Below are 21,911 nucleotides of genomic sequence, written 5' to 3'. Positions count from 1 at the left end.
GCCATGAAATATTAATATTGATGCCACTCTGATTCAAGGCCATCACTTCAGATCTAAAGAGTTTTTTTTAGGATCTCTGCCTCTTAATGTCACACTCAAGGACAGGCTAGCCTCTATCTTTTATATTCTGCATGTCAGCTTCCCTTTTATCCACCTAGTAGATGAAACCCATTTGAGAGTGCACTGCTTTTAGTCTGTTTAGCAGCTCAATTATTTTTGGATCTAGAGAGATTTCTATCTGTCTGGTTATTATAGTTCAACTTAGTACCTCATCGTCACTAAGCGTGGCTCAATAAAGCTGTTTTATAAACCAATATCCCTTGTGATGATGCGCTCACACACATTTTCAGGTTGACTCAAACAGTATTGATCTCAGCTCAATTTGTGGTGTGAACACTCGCTAGCAGCGCCTGATGGTTTACTGGCAGCAGAACGCATGAGTGATTGCTAACGCTGGAATTAAAGGAGACACAATGATACTGTGGATTGAAGCTAGTCTAAATCTCTTTAAAAAGATACAAGCCTTTAGTTTTTCTCCATGAGAGGCTGAGCTATCAAGAAGGGCTTCATTACCATTTTCAAGTGTTCCAAGGCTGCTTAATTGCAGAGAAACTGCGGAAATGTCTAAATGTTATTATGAGGTAATGGAAATATACAGAGATCTTATCTTTGAGTCATATCAGAGTGATCGGACTGATAGGAGCACATGAGTGCCACCAAATGTTGTACTTATCGGTGGGAAACTTGGGTTTTATTCAAAATTGGGACTTGAAGATTATGGTCTATGTCTGTTAACCTGTTAACGTTTACGGGACACCTACGTTGACTATACTTTATTACAATCAAATCTAATCTAATCTTGACAAGCTATATATCGTTGGAAAGGTCTCCCAAATATATATTTTACCAATATTTTTTTGTTAAAAATTATGTAGGAAAATTAATAGATTAATTCATGACTGAATTAAGAGTGCACCCTCAGAAATCTACATTACAAAAGGAGTTTTGACTTTTGTTTAAAAAAAAAAGACTTCCTCATTGTAGGACTGTGCAAAAAATCGAATGCGATTTTCGAGCGCATCTCATCAGTAAAGATCTCCAGCACGTGCGTTCAGATCAGGGTTGCCAGTTTTTTTTGACAACAAATTCTGCCCAGTTGCTTCTTAAAACTGGTCCAAAACTAGCCCAATCGCATTCCGGGAGGTTCTCCGATAAAAATTGCTTCCCGGGGTTAAAATATACATTTTTTGGAAGGCTTGCCCTGGTAAAATTCGCATTTTAGGGGCTAAATATCATGTTATTGGTATTGGGGTTGCTTTAAACCGCGGACATGAAGAACAATCGCAGACTTGGCAACACTGGTTCAGGTTTAGCGGCAGTTACTACACAGAGCCATAGTCTACCGACAACTAACACAAAATTGTTTTCAAAATCGACAAAGAATCGCCACCGATTATAACATCGATTTTGTGTAGATTGTCAGTGAATTACAGCTCGGTGTAGTAAATGCCAACTGGTGTTGCCAAGTCTGTGGTTGTTTTTCATGTCGGCTGGTCAAAGCGGCCCCAAGACAAATAACGTGAAATTTAGCCCCTAAAATGCGAATTTTACCAAGGCAACCCTGCTAAAAACATATATTTTAACCCCGGAAAGCAATTTTTTATCCGGGAACCTTCTGGAAGCGATATGGCTAGTTTTGGACTAGTTTTGAGAAGCAACTGGGCAGGATTTGTTGTGAAAACCTGGCAACCCTGATCTGACGCACGTGCTGGGGGTATACTTCTAATTACAGGAGCGTCTTTACTGATGAAATGTGCATGAAAATCGCATTCGATTTTTTGCACATCCCTACCTCGTTGCCTTTTTCTCTACCACATTTTAGAAATCATCAGAAGTTATATATCACTTGAAAACATAAAATCTCAAAATTCATCCATTTAAAACCCATTTTAAAATCAGATATTGCATTACCATGTAAATCGCACATCAAAATCATATAACAAAATGTTTTCAGTCATGTACCTACATTTCAAAATGTAGGTTTGTATCATGCACATTCAAGTCTATCTTCAAAAACGTGAGTGACAGTTAAGGGGTTAAGTTATCTATGCTTATTCTCACCATGGCTTCACTTGATCAAAAACTGAGGAAACTGTGGAAACTTTTTTTTTTCAGGATTCTTAAAGGAAGTAAAAAAAAAAGAACAGCATTTATTTTAAATCTCTTGTACTAGGTTCAAAGACCAGATTTCCCATTTTCGTGTCTGCATCAAATTAAAATGACAGTTTGAAATATGGAGTAAATACCTTCAGCGTAACAGGTATATTTTTGTAAAAAATGAAACAACATACATATTCTGACCTGTACTTATTAAAATGTTTACAAGTAAAAAAGTGCTCTTATTAAATTAGATTATATTTTAAATACCTAAAAACCTGTTGGTGACTCATATTGAAAAACCTACTGGTTGGCGAAGATTGGTGAAGATTTAAAATGACAGTTAATTAGTTCTTGATGCTTTTACAGTGATCTTTTAATGTGATTTTTGTTCTAAATATGATTGACAAGATTTTTGCTACTTGAACTATTGTTATACAGAATGAAATTTTAGTGGGTGTCTGCTGCAAATCATTGTAAAAATGTATGCATGTAAAATGTCATTCTTGATTAATGTAATTCATCCTTGCTAAACATAAATACTAAATTCTTTCTTCTAAATTCTTCTTTTGAACAATAGTGTATGCATTGACAGTTGACTTTTTTTAAGCTACTTTTTTACAGTTACATTTCCCATAATTCTCTTTGATTGCATGATAATGATAAAATGCATAAAGCATAAATTACACCCTTAATGGTTAGATTTTGTTCCTCATTTTGTTGCATAAGAACTAAAAGGTTTTCTGTGTTTCAGTCAGTGTAAAAAGAAAAACAATATCTCACTTAAATCACTTGTATGCACATCACATCGTAATTAGCACTTCCAGGCTCGTACATACAAGCTTCCAGGAAGACTGGAGACAGCACGAGTCCTGATGCCTGTTAATCTGAGCGCGAGTGATCAGACTGGCACATGGAGCTTTGTCTAGGAAGGGCTACAGTGGGGTATCGGAAAACGGGCCATGTGTCCCGTAGGGAGATGCTATATTAGAGTAAGCCTGCATTATGTACCCGTCACTGCAACACAATCAGATGAGTGCAGCATGCTTGGGTTTCAGTATTTTTTATCATTATTTTTTTTTGACTTGTTAACAGAATATATATTTCTGTGACATAAAAATGCAGCAATTGTTGCCCTAAAATGTTTTCTGCTGCATGATCAAGTTTTGAGATGTAACTTTTTTTCATTTATGCTGATTTGTGAAATGCAACCTGAGATCATGAACTGTGCCACACAGAAAATGAAGCATGGTTGCATTTTTTAAGGACTTTTTAGGCTTTGAATGTTAAGTAAAAAACGTTCAAAGCCTAAAAAGTCCTTAAAAAATACAACCATGCTAATATATATATATATATATATATATATATTAGCAAAATTTGCTGGATGATAAATTGTCCAAGAAATTATCGCAATAAATGATAATATTGTTTATATTGAGACGTGGTCGCAACCTGCTCATTTTTTCCAGGCGCATCCACGCCACATCTAGTTAAAAACATCTCAGCTGTTCAGAATGCACCAAAACACTTCACAATTTTGTAGCAGAGTTACAGCAAGGGATTTTCGGTGGTGGAAATCCGTTACTGAAATGTCCTTGTTGTAACGGATATCGCAGCCGATGGATGTTTAGCAACGACAGACGCCTCATGAGCGCAACTGCACAAGCGCTTTGCGTGCGCGCGTGTGTGTGTGTTAACTCACTGGGCGCGTAGACACACGCAACCACACGCCTACGGACATATTTAGCTGAGCAAGCCAAATAAACTGAGTGAAATGTAGGCCCATTTCGACAGAAAGGGCAACGAAGTTACTTGCAAAATATGCTACGCGGTATTAAAATAAAGCAATAGAGCAAGTACAATGCTGTATTACTTGCGACGCAAAAAGGTACTTCTTAAAGCTGGCCACTCTAGCCAGACGTTATCTCTTTATTCCCGGGACATCTGTGCCATCGGAGAGGATGTTTTCTGCCATGAGCTGTCCACAGCCTGCGCTCCAGACTAACCCCACATCATGACATGTTAAATTTTTTAAATAAAATGTGAAAAAAATTATGGCAGCCGAAAATATTATCGAGCTCATTTTTTTGTGCGATTTAATTGATTTATCGACTATCGTGACAGGCCTATTAGATAGACCGCAGACAGAAGGCAAAAGGGCCAACAAGTGCTAAGCATCTCTCGGGGAACTCCTTCAAGACTGTTGGAAGACCATTTTAGGTGACCACCTCTTGAAGCTCATCAAGAGAATGCCAAGAGTGTGCAAAGCAGTAATCAAAGCAAAAGGTGGCTACTTTGAAGAACCTACAATATGACATTTTCAGTTGTTTCACACTTTTTTGTTATGTATATAATACCACAAGTGTTCATTCATAGTTTTGATGCCTTCAGTGTGACTCTACAATTTTCATAGTCATGAAAATAAAGAAAACTCTTTGAATGAGAAGGTGTGTCCAAACTTTTGGTCTGTACTGTATGTATGTATATGCATGTATATGTGTGTGTATTAGGGATGGGTGTTTTCCACAAATATTACATTCGAATATTTGAGCTCACAAAAAACGAATATTCGTTTATTTAAATTAAATTTAATGAGACAGACGTTATTTTTCAGCAACATTTGTTTTTGTAATTTTAAACAAGCTTACACACACAATAAGCTTGAACATTACACATCGTGTAGCTGAAAACCTTTAACAATGCTTGCAAACAAACAAAAGTACAGATTAAAAGCAAAAAAAAAAGTGTACAAAGAGAAAAAAAAAGTGAACAAAAAATGTAAAGCAGAACGTAGCCTTTTCCATGCATTTTTTAGGCGCGATATGTGAATAGAGATGTTCCGATACCCTTTTTCTCTTCCCGATACCGATTCCGATACCTGGGCTCAGGGTATCGGCCGATACCGAGTACTGATCCGATACCTGGGTGTATATCTGTATATACAGCTGTATATACTACTAGCCCTGTGTAAATTGCTAGAATTTTTTTATGGTGTGCTTCAGACAGATCCCTCAATAAAACATGAACAAATACATGGTGAACTACTGTATTTATTACAGTATTTTTATTATCTAACATGAATTTGACAGTATTATTTATTTTCTTATGCAAAAAAGAACTTCAAATGCAGCCAAAAATCTAACACCGCAAACTAAAAAAGGTATTTAAGTTTTACAATATAACTGTATAAAAAAACTGCAACAAATAAGTCTAGGAATATAAAAAAAGATCTATTAATCAGATAATCTCTTTACAACAAAACAAGTAAAAAACAAGCAACCATCTAGGCATAATTATTATTATTATAGAGATGTATTATTATTACTGTAGGCTACAACAGTAGCTTTATATATTGTCAATTTACTCATGTAAACCAAACATTTATTTTAATGGGCTGCCATGAAGATCTTTGAGTGTCTGTGTTTATGATATGACAGTATTCTCAAATGAAACGGTAAATTCTCATGAAGTGACGGTTTATGCGTTCGTGTCCTCATGACACACAGCAGAGACTACAAAACAGCGAGCTCTCGCGCATCTGTGCCAGTCACCCACAGAGATGTAGATTTTGCGGGAGTAATATTTAAATAGTATTTTGCAGTTTAATATTCACAGACACTAGTATATATTCGGCTACTGTCTGGAGCCCTGCGTTTTGACTTACACGGAAGCGACTGAACGCAGCTGCCGGTACTGAATATACTCGAGAGTCTGTAACTACCGGTACTACAGAGACATACTGCTAACCACTGATCTATAATATAGAAGCGGCTTCACTGTCTTTTGGCAGTTTAGAATGTGATGAGTGATCCAGTCATATATAGATAAGGGCTGCTAACGCGTTTTCATTTCTTCTTCGCTGCTCTAAACAGGGGTTGCTTGTGGCAACACAGCACAACTTCCTGTGTTTTCAATGCATTTTGAGCAGCGAAGAAGAACCGTGCAGCGGTTAGGCAAAGCTTGCGGTCATAACTAGGTCTTTTTTTAAGAAAATGGTATCGGATCGGTATATGGGTTCATGTACTCGCCGATGCCGATGCCAGAATTTGTTGTGGTATCGGAGATATTTCCGATACTAGTATCGGAATCGGAACAACTCTATATGTGAACGACCCCTTATTCATTCATTATTTTGTTGCTTGCATGCATCTTCAAATATGCCGTGGTGAATGATCACAGAAAGTGACCAAATTAGGTTTTGTGAACTTTTTTTTTTTTTTTTTTTGGAATTCGAATATTTATCGAATAATTGGAACAGAACGAATGTTCGACTATCCGTGCACACCCCTAGTGTGTATATGCATTATACATACATACATACATACATACATATACATACAGGGCTGGGCGATACATCTAACTATATGATCATGCGCATCTAATCAGTAAAGCTGTTTCCGTGATTACCACTAAAATCGCCATCACCTGTTTATAATTGGAGTGGCATTTAATAGACAGAGCCGTAAATTGCTGACAAGCTACGCAATATCACATTCATTATCCCAGATGAATCGCCTTCGATAATGAACGCGATATTGCGTAGCTTGTCAGCGATCCACGGCTCTGTCTATTAAATGCTGCTCCATTCAAAAGCGATTTAGCTGTAATCACCGAACCAGATTTGCTGACTAGATGCGCATGATCATATCGTTAGATATATCGCCCAGCCCTACATACATACATAAACACACACATATGTTAATATATACACACACACACACACACACACACACACACACACACAAAAAGTGTATATATATTTTGTGTGTGTGTGTACCTCTTCTCTGATAGCTGTCTGGGAGGATTTTAGTGTGCTGACAGCATGCTGTGCTAGAAATTGCTGTTAGACTGTCAACACAGTAATTTTCACTGTCACACTCAAGGTGCATTTCTAAATTCATCCCCTTTAATGCAGCACTGCCACAGTCATCTGAGCAATGATTTTATAACCCATTCACCACCTTCAAAAGTGAATTTCAAGGCAGTTACTTCCAGACTTAAGATCACCTGCTGTGAGCAATGTTCCTGGTATTATTCATAATCCACATAGCCTTTGTTTTTTTGTTAAAATTGTGATGGTTTAATTAAATGTATAGATATTTAGCCTATATTTGGACACAGATTTAAATTAATGGCAAAGAAACTTGCATTGCATTCAAGTGATGCGTTTCATCAGGTCATGCATTCTCTGGAAATGTAACAAGGGATCTTGGCTACGTGTTCTTTGATTCATTTTGTGCTGTAAATTGAAATGTATACATATTTTTGACTTTGACCCCAATTCAAACTGATTGTGCAGAACTTTAAGATAACCTAGTTGACTAGTCTGTTATGGAAAAATGTTTCACTTGCATGACAGTAAAATGTTATATACAATAATTTTTGACAGAATGCCCTAGTTTCGTTTTAAGTCTTTTTATTCAGTGGATATACTGTATATCAGTTATTTTCTGGTCTTTTATACTTGTAGAAAAGTTTTTTTTTTAACTTGTCAAAGATTCCTGAAAAACATTTCATACTTTCTAAAAAATATTAAGCAGAACAACTGATTTCAACATTGATTAAAATAATAATAAATGTTTCTTGAGCAGCAAATAATAATCTTGGACTGATTTCTGAAGGATCATGTGACACTGAAGACCAGAGTAATCATGCTGAAAATTCAGCTTTGCATCACAGGAATAAGTTACATTTTAAAATATATTACAATAGAAAACCGTTATTAACATTTACCAAAAAAAAATATTACTCACCCCAAAACATTTGAACTGTATTGTATTATATATTTCTGTATTTAATAAGAAGTAGCTAACAGTATTATTGATATCACGATAGCAAAACTGTTTCGATATTGTCGTGGTCACATGTGATATGAAATAATAGGTCTTCCAGGCAAAAAGGGCAGTTTTTAAAATATATGTTGTAGGGCTTTATTCTTTGGCATATGGCTTAATCTCTTCATCAAGTGTGTTTTTGTGTTTTAAAGTGAAGTGCACTCATTGTTCATGTGATCAGCTTGTGATCCGGTGTTTTTCGTGCCTCAGAACGTTGAACTTGTTTATTGCATGTGTTGTTAGTTTAGCGCACATTTGGGAACGCAACAGCTACCAGTTATGCTTTATTTTCGGGGCAGATGATTACAGCGTTTCACTAGATTTGTAGTGAGCCATGTTTTTGTAAGTCTGTTTTCACTGAATCTGGAGTTTTTCTTTAAAAATAAAAGCTTTACTGCCGTTTCCGTCAAAATAAAAGCTGAAAAGTGCAGTATGAATTGCTGACAGCAAGCAGTTTAAATGGGTAATGTTACTGCCAGTGTTGGACAAGTTACTCTGAAAATGTAATCAAATTGCTGATTACTGATTGCTCCTTTTAAAAGTAATCACGTTACTGTTCTGATTACTTTATTCCAAAAGTAATAAGTTACATTACTAGTTACATTCTCTATGAAATCCCAGGGATAAACTCGGGCCAAAAATGCCGCTGCACAAACAAATATAAACTATTACTAGGGATGCACCGGTTGACCGGCCATAAATCGGAACCGGACGGTTTTTGGTCTTTTTTCCGGCCGATTTTTCCCGAAGTGCGCTCGTGTGCACAGAATATATTGTAATGGTTCGCTATGTCATTTGTGTGGAAGTATTTCGAAATCTGTGCGCAGGGCACTGGAAATGCAGAGCTTCATGTCTGAGGCACAGATAGCAGGAAGCGATCAGCCGTTGTTGTACTGGCGCACAAATAAGAGTCCCTTTTCTGCACACACTAAAGCTGTACCTGTCCGCACCCTAAACACAAGTAGACCGAGAAGAGCTGGTCAGATCAACTTTCTTACATGTTGGATGAGAAACGAAACGGACTAAACTGTGAGAAATTAAAACTTGCATACACATTTGAAAAGCCAGAAGTAAACGTCAGCTCTGTATTAGGGTGATTATTTTTATTTTACCTTGAAATTACATCGACTTAATTTGATTTAAGTCACTTGCTGTATCACACTGAAAAAGTGTTTCATTCATCCAATTAAAATTTTTTAGGGTAATGATTCACATCTATATTTTTTTTTACTGAAAAAACAATAAATTATTTATTTTTCATTGGCTCAAGTAAAAAAAATATACATGTGAATCATTACCCTAATTGTTTTTTTTTTTTTGGATGAATGAAATACTTTTTGCATTTTTGTTTTATTCGCACCACATTATTTGATTTTAACATTTTGGCAAATGTATTTATATAGCAAGTGGCCACGCTTTTGTTAGTGGTGGCCACCCTGTTAATACATTTGGCTGCTTTTAGCCTTACCCTGGGGTTGGTTGATGATCTCTGTTCATGCAATCTCACAAATCTCTGTTATAACACAATAAATATGCATAATTAATATTTCATAATGTCTACAACTTACAAGGAAACGTGAGCATGCAAATTTCAGCACTGCATTGCTCAACACTGCAAACACATGTTCTAGCCTAAATAGAAACTCACTTGCGCCTGCTAATCGTTTATATTTATAGTTCATGTTGCTTTTTTGCAATAGATGAATAGATGGAAAGAAGTATTGTAATTTCCCTAAGGTAATTTACAGGCAAAAATAATATATGTATGAAATATTTTTATATATTATTATTTTAAATAATTTTCATTTACTTTACATTGCAAATATATGGCTACTGCTGTCATTGTTGTTGTTATTATTTTATTCAAATTTGTTTGACTTCGTAAAACACCAATGTGAATGTAATTTAAGTATATTTTATATACTTTTTGTTCTACGAAATGGGGACAAAATGAAGTTCGAAAAGGCTGAGTGACGGTATACCGTTTCCGAACATTTCGACACCCCTGCGCTGATAGAGGCGGGGTGTAGATCAATGTAAACATGACTCTCGATGCTCGCACATATCCCCTAAACACAACAACGATTAAATGAAGAAGCGTAGGCAATCTAGGTGTGAGATGGGCACCAATGGTCAGAATATTATAGACAAAAGTATAATGTTAAGCCGCAGTTCAGAGTCAAGTATCATGTTTGCAATACAAAAGAGTCATAATCAGTTCTTTATGGGAAGTGTGAATGTCTCACATTCTGTAAAACTTTAGCATGACTAAACTTTAGTCAGTTTGTTACTTTATTTTATTAGTGTTCATTTATTATATTAAACAAAGATTTATTATTGTATGTTCGTTTGGCATTGGAAAGAAGTATTGGAGCCAGTTGTCTTTTTTTCTATACTAGTTCTGCAGCCTCCGGGCTGGTTGCGGTTGCCGCTATGTTTATGAGACAACACGCGAGGGGAGGGGGGACAAAATCAAGGAGGCGGGGGCCGAGCACAGCACAGAGAAGACAAACAAGCAAAGTGGCGGAATCTGAATTAAATATAAACAATACATCGATTATATACGATATGTCAAAATCCATATCGAGTTTAAAACATATCTCGATTTTTAAAATATATCGAGATATGTTTTAAACTCGATATGGATTTTGACATACCGCCCACTCCTAAAACAAACTTAGTTTTGGCCTAAATTTGTACAAAATTTACAATTTGTCCTATCAGTTTATTCTTCGATTTCGTTTAAAGTATACCAGGCTTTTAGACTGAGACAGTATTTGACAAATGAAAAGGGGGTTGAGTCCCCTTTAAAGTTCAGGTACAAGTCATTTCACTGACTTAAGTTTTCTTAGTTAAGAACATGGGCTCTTACTTTTGTACTCTCAAAGTGCATTAGATAGAATAATTAAAAATATATTTTGATCTTATTACATTCCTAGGAAAATGTGTAAAATTTAGGGGCAAATCGCTTTAAAGTTTGCCTTCTCATCACGTGACAAATCTCTACAAGCTTTGCAGAGTGGAGCAGCAATATTTGCCCACAGCTCACAAGAGTAGTCTGTTATTGGAGTGACACGTGAAGTGATGAGATGCTGTCGGCAGCACAGATACTCGAGCGTTATGCTAAAGCTGCTGCTTCCAGTATGTGTGACAGAACTAGACTTACTGAGATCACAATCCCGCTCTGTTACTGTACTGCCATTGAGCAGAGCGCTTAACTGACTCCACCAAATGCCAAGTAACATCAGATGCAGCGCTTGTAGAGGTAAAATTTGATTTCTGTTCCTCAGTTACAGTCTTTATGTGTCCCGGGGTTATACAGTGGTTATTGTATTGAATGAGTGTTGGATTACCTCTGATCTACTCTGATTTTTCCACAGGCTTCTCAAAAGTGGGAATGCCCCTGTATCTGTGTGTGACATCAACTGATATGTGAGAGTCCAGTGCTTTTGTCTGCTGATGTCTCTCTCCTCGCTGCACGTTACGACTGTAAACACTGCCATGTCACATGACCGCATCTGAGCCCCGATTGGCTGGTTCCTCTGAACCTTGCCCTCGGTGCCACAGCATTGCTATGTGAAATGTGAAAGTGACAAAGGCTGTGATGTGACGTGTCTTCTCCTGGGGCACATTGCCCTGTGTCTTTCAGCTCGTGCTGGGGGAGACTCCAGATTGAATCAAACAGCAGCAGCTCCTGCAGCAGAAGTAGGAGCACAGCCAAAGTCGCTTTGATTTCGAGAACTGAAATGTGGGTAAACAGAGTCGTTTATCAGGCTCATTCTGACGCCCTCTCTGCCGGCCCACTATCATGAACGGGACAGACACGCAGACTCTAGTTGATGCAGCTCAATGTAGTGCTGCTCGCTGAGGCCCGTAGCTGTTGCACATTGGTTTTCACAACATGTCGTGTATTAAACATCTTTAGAAAATGCAAGAATCTAGTTGGTTGGCCTGGGAAATTATTTCTATACTCGCAAGGCTTCGTTCGCACAGACATTGTTTGGGGCTGATTGTCATATTTGGGTCGATGGCATTTAAAATACAAAAACCTAATTTAATAAGCAGTTCTTAGAAAGGTGCTCTTTGTGTTCATGGTGGATTACAGGCATCCACTCTATGGTATTGTTTTCCAGGCATAAAAAGTCTAGTGTTTTATATATATTTATATATATATCTAATGTTGGTTTGTTTTTGATTCTGTTTTTGACTCTGGCTCTGCAGACAAAATAAAACAAATGCAAAAATATATTTTTATTTAATAAAATAAAAATACTCTATTAGCATATATGAATAAATGTTAATTTTAATAAAATTACTATTCATTTATTAACATATTAATAAAATGACCACATTACAATGTAAGATAAATGTTAATAATAATACTGCCATTACTGCACAACTGACCAAATTTTCCATAGTTTTTCCAAATGTTTGGATTACTTTTTTGAATTTTATTTATGTATTTGTTTATTTATTTTGCATCACAGCATGAATTTGCTCCAGTATAAGAATATATTGGCAAAACTGCTTCACTGCAGTGTTTTTTATGGAATCACTATCATTATAGTTTTTAATGTTTTGATTTCGATTTTATTTTTGTGTTTTGTTTTCGCTTTAATTTTAAGTTTTAGTATTTTTTTCCTTTTATTTTTCTTTTCTTTATTATTTTTTTTTTTTCAAAACATGTCTGTAGTATTTTTTTTATTTATTTTGTGATATTTATGATTTCGAGTTTATGAAATGCATTTGTCGCTCTGGTTACTAACTGAACTGTGTGTGAATGTAACTCTAAAACAGACAAGCGTATTCTGCTGCTGCGTGAATGTAGCCTATGAGACAATGTTTGAATTCATTATCATCATGTTGTAATAAGATCTTGTGACTCAAGATCAACCCCATACAAACAGATTCTGCTAGGCTGTCAAAGCTAAAAGATAAATGCGTTTTTTGGATGAATGCTCTTGAGTTCATCCATTATTAAGCTTCAGCCTTCAGCTTTTGTCTGTAGCATTGGTTCATTTTTCAAGAAGACACTCAGAGCATGTTCACTCCCAGCCTGTGGATCCTCTTTTTTTGGCCATAAAGCAGGATTTAAAATTCAGCTGAATTTGTCATAGCAGCACATGTCATGCCGTATTTGTGATGCTTGCTGGGGGTTTGTTGGGGGTTTGATCGTCTACTCGCCTGAAACAACTGTTGGACCAAGTGTGTGCAGAGCAGGAAACAAACAAACACAATGGATGCCCAGGGCAAAGCATGCCATCTCTGACCTACTTAATGCACCAGGACAGAGAGGGATGCCGCTATTGTTTTAAAATCTCTCCAACATAAACTTGGCCGGTATTATAATAAAGTATTATAGTAATTTTGAATAGTGCTGTCAAACAAATCCAAAATAAAAGTTTTGTTTGCGTAATATGTTTGTGTACTGTGTATATTTAATATGTGGATATATAGATACACACACACACAGCATATATTTTGAAACTATTTACATGTATATATGTATATTCATATAATTTATATAATATAAATATATTTAATATATAAAGGTAGCATATTTTGCTTAATGCATGTGTGGGTATTCATATATATAATAATAAATATACACAGTACACACACATATTAAACAAAAACGTATAAATGTTTAATTTGGATGCGATTTAATTGCTATTAGTTGTTTAGCACAATTTTTTATAATATAAGATTCTACTCAGTAGAATTACTATTATATATTATTATAGTTTTTTTTTTTTTTACATTTGCATTTATTTTTCTATTTTAGTTTTTTTGGTTTACGATTTTTTTTTTTTGATTCAGTAATTTTAGATTTTACATTTGAGATTTTTTAATTTCAGTTTAAGTAATTTTAGTATTTAAATTTAAACCTATTTTATGAGTTTGTCGCACATTTCTGATTTTGTTTAAAGTTTAAGATTTTCAACTAACATTGATTTTATTTCAGCATTATATATGTTAATAAAAATGATTTTAGAGTAAGCAGTAAGCTTCAAAGCTTTGTCACCCACAAAAATGTAAAGACGTTGATGTATTTTTATGCACATGACATTTTTAATGATTTAAGATTCAATCATCATGATATAGAAAATGATCTCCTTTTTTTACTGTCCAACTAACCACCACCTCTGAAATGACTTTCCTGTGAAATTAATAATTTTTTTGTTGAGGAATTAACCTCAAAATTAGACTAAACTGCAAGACAATATTTACGGTCACCGTACATTATACAAGACCGTTTTTTATCATAAGCACAGATTCAGCATGGCTTTGTTGATGACCTGTTGTAGCAGTTGCTGCCATCAGAGAAGCGGACTATTGCTAATTTGAATTGATTGGAAATAGGCCAGTTTATGTGACAGTTTCCCTAAGGCTTTTTTAATGACGTTTGTTCTCTATAGCCATTGAATCATTGATGCATTAAGTGCATTGAGCTCCACGTGTGTTCATGTGAATGTATTTCCATCCATCCTCTCACCGCAAAATATGTTAGGAGTGCATTAAAAACCATGATGTCTATTTCTGAAGCCCATCTTTCTGTACAGGACTCGCAGGACTACGTGTCTGCTTTTAGACATTTATACAATCTATTTTTTGCATCTGCCTTTCACCCCACCAAAAAACAAAAGCAGAAAAACCTTGTAACTGTAGCACTTGCACTCAGTCGTCGCTACCCTGAAGTTATTTCAGGCTACAGGAGGCATTGAAGTCTGTTGCTGAAGTTGCTTTTCAGAAGCAGAGCTGTGTCTCGGATGATGTGATGAGAGAGTGATTCAAGCGGCTGTGATCTTCTGCGCGCTGGATTTCGATGTGTGTGTGTGTGTGTGTGTGTGTGTGTGTGGAGTCGGGCCTGTGATAATGAACCTTGTCACCACACACTCTGCTCGTTAAGAAGAGGAGCCCTGCAGTGGAAGAGCTGCAAAGATTCAATTATCCATTTCATTTTTATTCATATTTGTTTATATACTCTGGTGTTTTCGCAGTAACACACTTTGGAATACTCATGTGTTCCCATATCAGAGCCGGTGGTTTTCTGGGGGTTTGTTGTATAGTGTCTTTCTGTTTTCTGTGATCATTTCAAGCCTCAATGTTTGCTGGCATTTCTTATAAAAGTCAAACATTTGATATTAGCAAACTTTACTGATCCTTATTAATTTGCATAGTAACTTTCCATGAAATAAATTTATATAATTTCATTGGACTATAGCAAAAACATTCATTAGATATTTTAATTTTGAATATCTAATAATACAAATAATAATATTTATATCTACATGCTTTCATAATAATAATGATAATATTTTTTGTTATTTTTAACTTTGTAATAATAATAATAAACTATTTAATATATTTAAATTATACTATTAATGTTTATATAATAATTTGTATAGTAATAATACATTATTTTGATGTATGTATGTGTGTGTGTGTGTATATATATATAATATATGCGCATATGCATAATTTTTTCAAATATATATTTAGTTAGTTTTCCTAATTTCATATTGTTTTTTACATTTGCATTTATTTTTCGTTTTTACATTATTTTGATATATTTGTGTGAGTGAGTGTGAGTGTGTGTGTGTGTGTGTGTGTGTGTGTGTTTATATATAATGTATGCGCATATGCATAATTTTTTTAAATATATATTTAGTTAGTTTTCCTAATTTCCTATTGTTTTTTTTTTTACATTTGCATTTTTTTTCTATTTTCGTATGTGTGAGTGTGTGTGTGTGTGTATATATAATATATGCGCATACCGTAAAACTTCAAATAATAGCCGAGTCCCAAATAGACGCCTGTCTCTTTTAAACGCCTGGTGTGACGACAGGTTTGGGTAAATAAAGGCCGGTCTCAAATAGAGGCCTGGTCTGTTTTTTTTTAGTATCGGGTTGTATTTGATCTTCTCAAACCCGTCAGATCGTCGGTTCTATGTTTTGATTAGATTTCACGTGACAGACACAACAGTTCATGAACGACTCACTATGGCAACATAATAAAGAGGTTAACGAACTTTCTTTTAGTCTTCAGTTTTTCTTAATTCTCTCAATACCTCCATGGAGACAAAAATAAATAAGTATGATTTGACATTTTAAGCTGACAGTTTTCAAATTTGCCGAACAAAATTCAGAAGAAGCAGCGACATTTCTCGGTTGATACAAAGAGAGCTGGATACGGAGCGGCTGAAAAATTCCTTAAGGTATGCTTGCGCGGGCGCGTGTGTGTTCGAGGGAGAAAGAGGAGGTAATATATTTCATTAACTTCGGGGTGTTAACCTTAGGTATGTGGCCTGACAGTAGCTTCTGATGGAAGTGAGGATCACCTTATCCATTGTTTCAAAGAGGGAGAGCCGTGCGTATCTGGGCGAGAGCTGTGTTTAGTGCAAGCAAGGCAGGCAGAGTTAGCAGAGGCTGGAGAGGGAGAAGTGGAGGAGAGCGACGTGGAGGAGGAATTCGCCAATGAACTTGTAATTGAGGATCGCAGGGATGATGATAGTGATGAATAGAGTAATTTTCTATCACATGATTGCAATTGTTTTACAGGGTAGCTTTCATTCTTTCTTGTTGATATGTTTTGGGCAACAAGTTCATATGCTCGATGGATTTTAGCGGTAATATTGTTCTGCCCATTGCTGTCACATCGTGCTGTCACATTATGCTGCCAGTAATATAAGACATTTCTTACACTAAATTATTTGTTAAACACATTCGTTTAGGGATAAGTTAACTTGTATTGTTCCTCCCATCGCGGTCACATAGTTTTGTTTTTTATGATTATAATTTTTTTGTAAGCTGGCAATAGCCAAAGACATTTCTTACATTAAATGATTTGTTAAACACATTCAAATTAATTATATATAAAACGTAATATAATGTGGTAACCTCCTACTGTCATGCTTGAATATCTCAACGCTAAATTAAAGGCCTGTCTCTTATAGACGCCTGTCTCAAATACAAGCCGGTGCAGTTCGGCGATTTGGGTAAATAGAAGCCCGGGCTATTATTTGAAGTTTTACGGTATGCATAATTGTAAAAATATATATTTAGTTAGTTTTCCTTGATTTGAAATATGCACACACATCAAATACCTAAATAAATGGAGAAGTAAATAGACCCCATGTATAGACGCACTCATTTGATGTGTGAATGTTAATACAGTCATTGAAACTGACCTATTGTTCTGTCTCTAATAAATGTTTAGGTGTTTTGCTGTAGAGAGTTGCAGATGAAGTGCTACCTTTCTGCCAGCATTGAGCATTTAGTCAATGAAAGAGCTGTAAGTGTCAGTGTTGAGTTGATAATGGTGTTTTCTCTCGTCCGCAGGCTCCACCTACAGCGTCCTGTCCACAATGCCATCAGACTCGGAGAGCAGCAGCTCCCTCAGCAGTGTCGGTATGTCCGAGTTTCAGCTCCCACCCTTGACACCTTGCACACATTGTCACCGTGCCGTAACAACAATGCTTGTGGCACATGTGGGTGTGTATGATGCACTTGTAAAGTCTCTCAAAGCAGACTGAAGGCTCAGATGATCGGTGATGACGTGTGTCTGGAGGCCGAGCCCTGTTCTCCTGGTTCAGTGCCAATGGAGAATGTGCTCTGAGACTGACCGCCATCCAAATGACTTGGCAGTTTCACATAATGCTTTCTAAAGGGACCAAAACATTGCACTGGAGATACCCATAATGCCGTCTCCCTGTTTGGGTCTGACGAGGAGCAGTGTGGGTTTGAGACAGTGAGGATAATGTCAGCAGAAAGCCTGTTCTCAATCAGTTGCAAATAGATGACACTAAAAACAGTTTTTTTCATATCAGCTTTATTAGTTGTCATATCCCTTAGTGGATAATCCATGCAAATTTTATTTAGTCTTTGTTTACTCACCCACCACTTGTTCCAAACTTGTACAAGAAGATATTTAGAAAAAAATGTGTTTATCCATTGACTTCCATTGTAATTTTTTAATACTGTGGAAGTCAATGGCTACCGTCAACTGTTTGCTTATCCACATACTTCATTCATCCCTTTATTTAATTTCAGAGTTTAAAAAAAGCAACCTGACATCTGAAACAAACAGATAATGAATTATTGCAGCATGATGACGTTTCACTTTTAAATGCTACATCGATTCACGAGATATTTTATTAGTGTGATGCATATATAAAGATACATTAATTTGTTTTATAGTGACATGCATTTAACTTGGTATACATAAGACTTCCATAACATTTAAGATTTATAAATAGTTGCACCAAATTGAGGATTCCTGCAAGCTGGATGTATCTGGGAATTTGAAAGTAATGGAAAAATGCTGTGCTCTTTTTATCAAGTAGTCTCATGTTAAACATCTCTAATAAATCCCTAGAAAGACCATGAAATGACATCTTGACAAATACTATGTTGTCTGCCCTGCTTTTATCTGTAATGGAGATTATCCTCTTTGTTTTCACATAAAGCTGAATTCATTCTCTGAATATCTGCAGCAGATTGTCCAAGACCAAAAGATTACGGTGTAATTTTAGTTGCTGCTCATCCCAAAAGATCATCATTTACATAAAGTGCTCAGAATGTCTGCCATTGTGACCTCAAGCATTTTCAAAAAAAAAAATTTGTATGATTATTTATGTATTTTTTTTTTTTTTAGTACAGCCAAGCTTTAAAGGTCAGATTTAGTTTTAGGTTTTGGCCTGTTTTTATATGAGTTTTAGTGATAGTAGCGCTGCACTAAAATCAGTGTTGTTATTGTTAGCTAAATCTATTAGCTATTATTAAAATAATTTTTTTTCAAGTAAAATATAAATGTAAAAACGTAAGCGTAAATAAAAATGAGAAGTTCAAGTACTAAAATCACTGAAACTATTAAAAAGCAAATACAATAATGCATAACAAATAATACAATTTAACTTAAATTTAAATAAAAATGAATAAATCTAATAATAAAGCTAATAGAAAATATTAACAAATACTTCAGTAGTATATCAATAATACTACAATAACACTGTCTCAAACCTAACAAGCTGTCTAGTGTTGTTCTTTTAAAACTTAAAACATCTGCCTTGACTCCAACATTACAATGCGCATGAGAACTTTCGGTAACTGTACAATATGTGAATCACTTTAGCTAATTATTCTTCAACAGCAATGCTATAAAGCTAACGCAAAAACAGAAGTTCAAAGACAGTGCAGTTGTTTCTCTGCCACATAAGGTTTCTAGACTGAACCAGTCGTTCCCGGATGTAAAAACATCATTCACTTTCTCCACTAGGAAATAGATTTTTAACAATAAATGATAAAGCTTTAAAGACAGACCTACTGTGAGCTCCAAGATTGTGAATCAGTGGTACAGTATATGGTTTTGTTGAAGCCACCTTTTTAAGCAAATAATGCTGGTGCTCCCTGTGCTGGTACTACTATTTTTCCTATAGTGATTTTTTTAAAGGTCTTAGTTTAAAAGCTATAAACCATAAACCAAACCAGCCAGCTATAAGGAGAATCAGAACATTACAAACTTTTATTTGAAGCAAAAAAGATATTTGAAAATCGGACCAAAAAAAAAAAAAAGACAAAAGTTCAAATCTATGTGCATAATGGCTTTACTACAATTTTGTTTGTTTAATTCCCCTGTTAAACACTATTTTTTAAAAGATAAGATAAAATAATGTGAACAGGTTGCTTCAACAAAAGCATTATACCACCCAATGAACCACCTCAGAGCTCACAGAAGGTGTGCTTTTAAAAGTTTATAAGTTATCGTTAAAATCAATTTCCCTTCTGAGAAAAAAATGTCAGTTTCACTTCTGGAGCTGAGTGTTTTACTCCATATAGCATGTGTTTGTCATCTTGACCGGACGATTGTTTTGTAATCTGTGATGGATGGATTATAAGATAATAAACAGGTAAGGTTTGAATACGGTTTCATCTGAAATCAGTATCTCTTTCGCTCATTATTATTTATGTGGTGAAAAGCAGTGTACTTTAAATGTTTGTCTACATTGAACTTGTGTCCAATTATTTACTTGTGTGGGAAGAAGTGTAAAAAGTGGAATCATGTTATTGCAAAATTAACCCCTTAAGGAGTTTATAACCTCCTTATAACTAAGTTATAAAGTATAACCTTTATATGTTAACCTTTTTGACTGTCATGATGGGAAATTGATGTAATTACAAGTTTGATTGCTCAATTGAGGCAGCCGTGGCTATAGTTTTAGTCTTTTGGGGGTGTTTGTGCTGATGTATCCCTGCATTAGTGCTGGGTGAGCTTGTCTGTGCTCCGGTGACGTGCTCACTGTTGCAGGTACCAAAGCCTCATCACCTCCACCTGCGCTCACGGACACCCGGCCGGCCAGCGAGAACCTGGACACCCTGCTGTTCCAGCTGAGACAAGTCACCAGAGAGCGGGACGAACTCCGCAAGCGCTTGGCTCTCGCTTCACCTGGCACCACGTTTGATGACTGCAGGTACAACTCTTTTTACAGGAAAAAAAAACAGCAATTTAATTTCAGATCTGTAAAGGTTCATAAAATAATTTCAGATGTAAACGTACACCATCAGTCAAAACTTTGGTGTAATTAAGATTTTTTTTTTTATGTTTTGAAAGAAGTCTCTCTTGGCTGCATGTGTTTTAAAAAATCTAAAAACTCTATTATTGTGAAATTGATTTCTATTTTTATTTTTTATTTAAAAGTAAATGTCATTTTTAGTGCGGTCAAATGTTTAATCACGATTAATAACATCCAAAATAAGTTTTTGTTTACATTATATATGTATATGTACTGTGTTTATTTATTATTCATTTATTATTGCAACATGTATTTTGAAATATTTACATTTATACATGAATAAATTAATATTCCTCTATTTATATTATATATACATATATTTTATAAAAAAAAAATGTAAACCTTCCAGGTGTTTGTATTTATTTATACATAATAACTATACAGCACTAGTAAATTTTAAAATTAATTTATTATTATTTTTGGTATTTCACATTATTATTATTATTATTATTATTATTTTTTTTTTTTTTTTTACTGTGTTTTGATCAAATACATGCAGCCTTGGTAAACATTAGAGACGTATCAAAAACATTAAAAAAAATCTTAATTCCAAACATTTGACCAATAGAGTCTCTGTTATCCCAGTTAACATTGGGCTGCCCTTGCAGACTGAGGAACGCAGTGCTGATGTATTCCTCTTTGTCTCCAAAAGGCCAAATTCCAAACCTGGCCATGACTACGAGCGTCTGAAAATGCAGTGCACGAAGGCCATGGCAGACCTGCAGTCCTTGCAGAACCAGCACACCAAGACTCTGAAGAGATGCGAGGAGGCCGTGAAGGAGGCAGACTACTACCAGTGAGTACAGGAGCCATGCATCTCTCGCTAACAGACATGCTAAGAGCCATCTGCTGCATTTGTAGCAGTCTTTAATTAGCACTTGCATTATTTGGCTTGATTAAATGTTTGAAGCACATTGTTCTGCAACTCGGTTAATGTTGCAATATTAATGTGCGTAATGCACTTAGGCAGCATTTTTAGTGTTATCTAAACACTCAAGTGTTCACCCAGTTATTTAATCATCCACCTATCATTTCAAACCTAAAATGCAATTATGATTACAATAAAAAATGTAAGAAATAAAAATGAAACAATAAAAAAATATATATAATAAAAAAATTGAAATTACAATAAATGTTCAATTTAAATTAATTAAATTTAAAAAATTTAAAATGTGAAAATTAACTTTTTCTAGCCAGCATTTTGCCACCTACCTTATAAAAATAAAGACACAGAAAGGCAAATAATTATCAGTGGTGGTGAAAGGGTTAAAATTACAATTCTATCACCATTTACTCTCCCTCATATCACCCTCCAGAACATATTTTCAAGTGTTTTTTACTGTTTTACT

At 35.3% G+C, this 21,911-nt stretch overlaps 1 protein-coding gene across 6 annotated transcripts in view; it reads left to right on the top strand.

The window, feature by feature from the left end:
• Nucleotides 1–21,911, top strand: part of dlg5a (discs, large homolog 5a (Drosophila)) — a 63,465-nt gene that overhangs the window by 7,947 nt on the left and 33,607 nt on the right. For 5 of the 6 annotated variants that reach the window (XR_003277782.1, XM_026224339.1, XM_026224341.1 and 2 more), the window contains exons 2-4: nt 17,333–17,401; nt 20,298–20,460; nt 21,215–21,358. Coding sequence is in view for 5 of the 6 variants with exons in the window: in XM_026224339.1 (XP_026080124.1) it covers nt 17,333–17,401; nt 20,298–20,460; nt 21,215–21,358 (376 nt within the window). In the remaining variant the exon portion in view is untranslated. The remainder of the gene's footprint in view (nt 1–17,332; nt 17,402–20,297; nt 20,461–21,214; nt 21,359–21,911) is intronic. The other variant, XM_026224340.1, reaches the window with a different exon arrangement.

Source organism: Carassius auratus, chromosome 38, assembly GCF_003368295.1.
Source record: "Carassius auratus strain Wakin chromosome 38, ASM336829v1, whole genome shotgun sequence".
NCBI classification, from domain to species: Eukaryota; Metazoa; Chordata; class Actinopteri; order Cypriniformes; family Cyprinidae; genus Carassius; species Carassius auratus.
The sequence above is the reverse complement of the archived record's forward strand: the minus strand, read 5'-3'. Positions and strand labels throughout refer to the sequence as shown.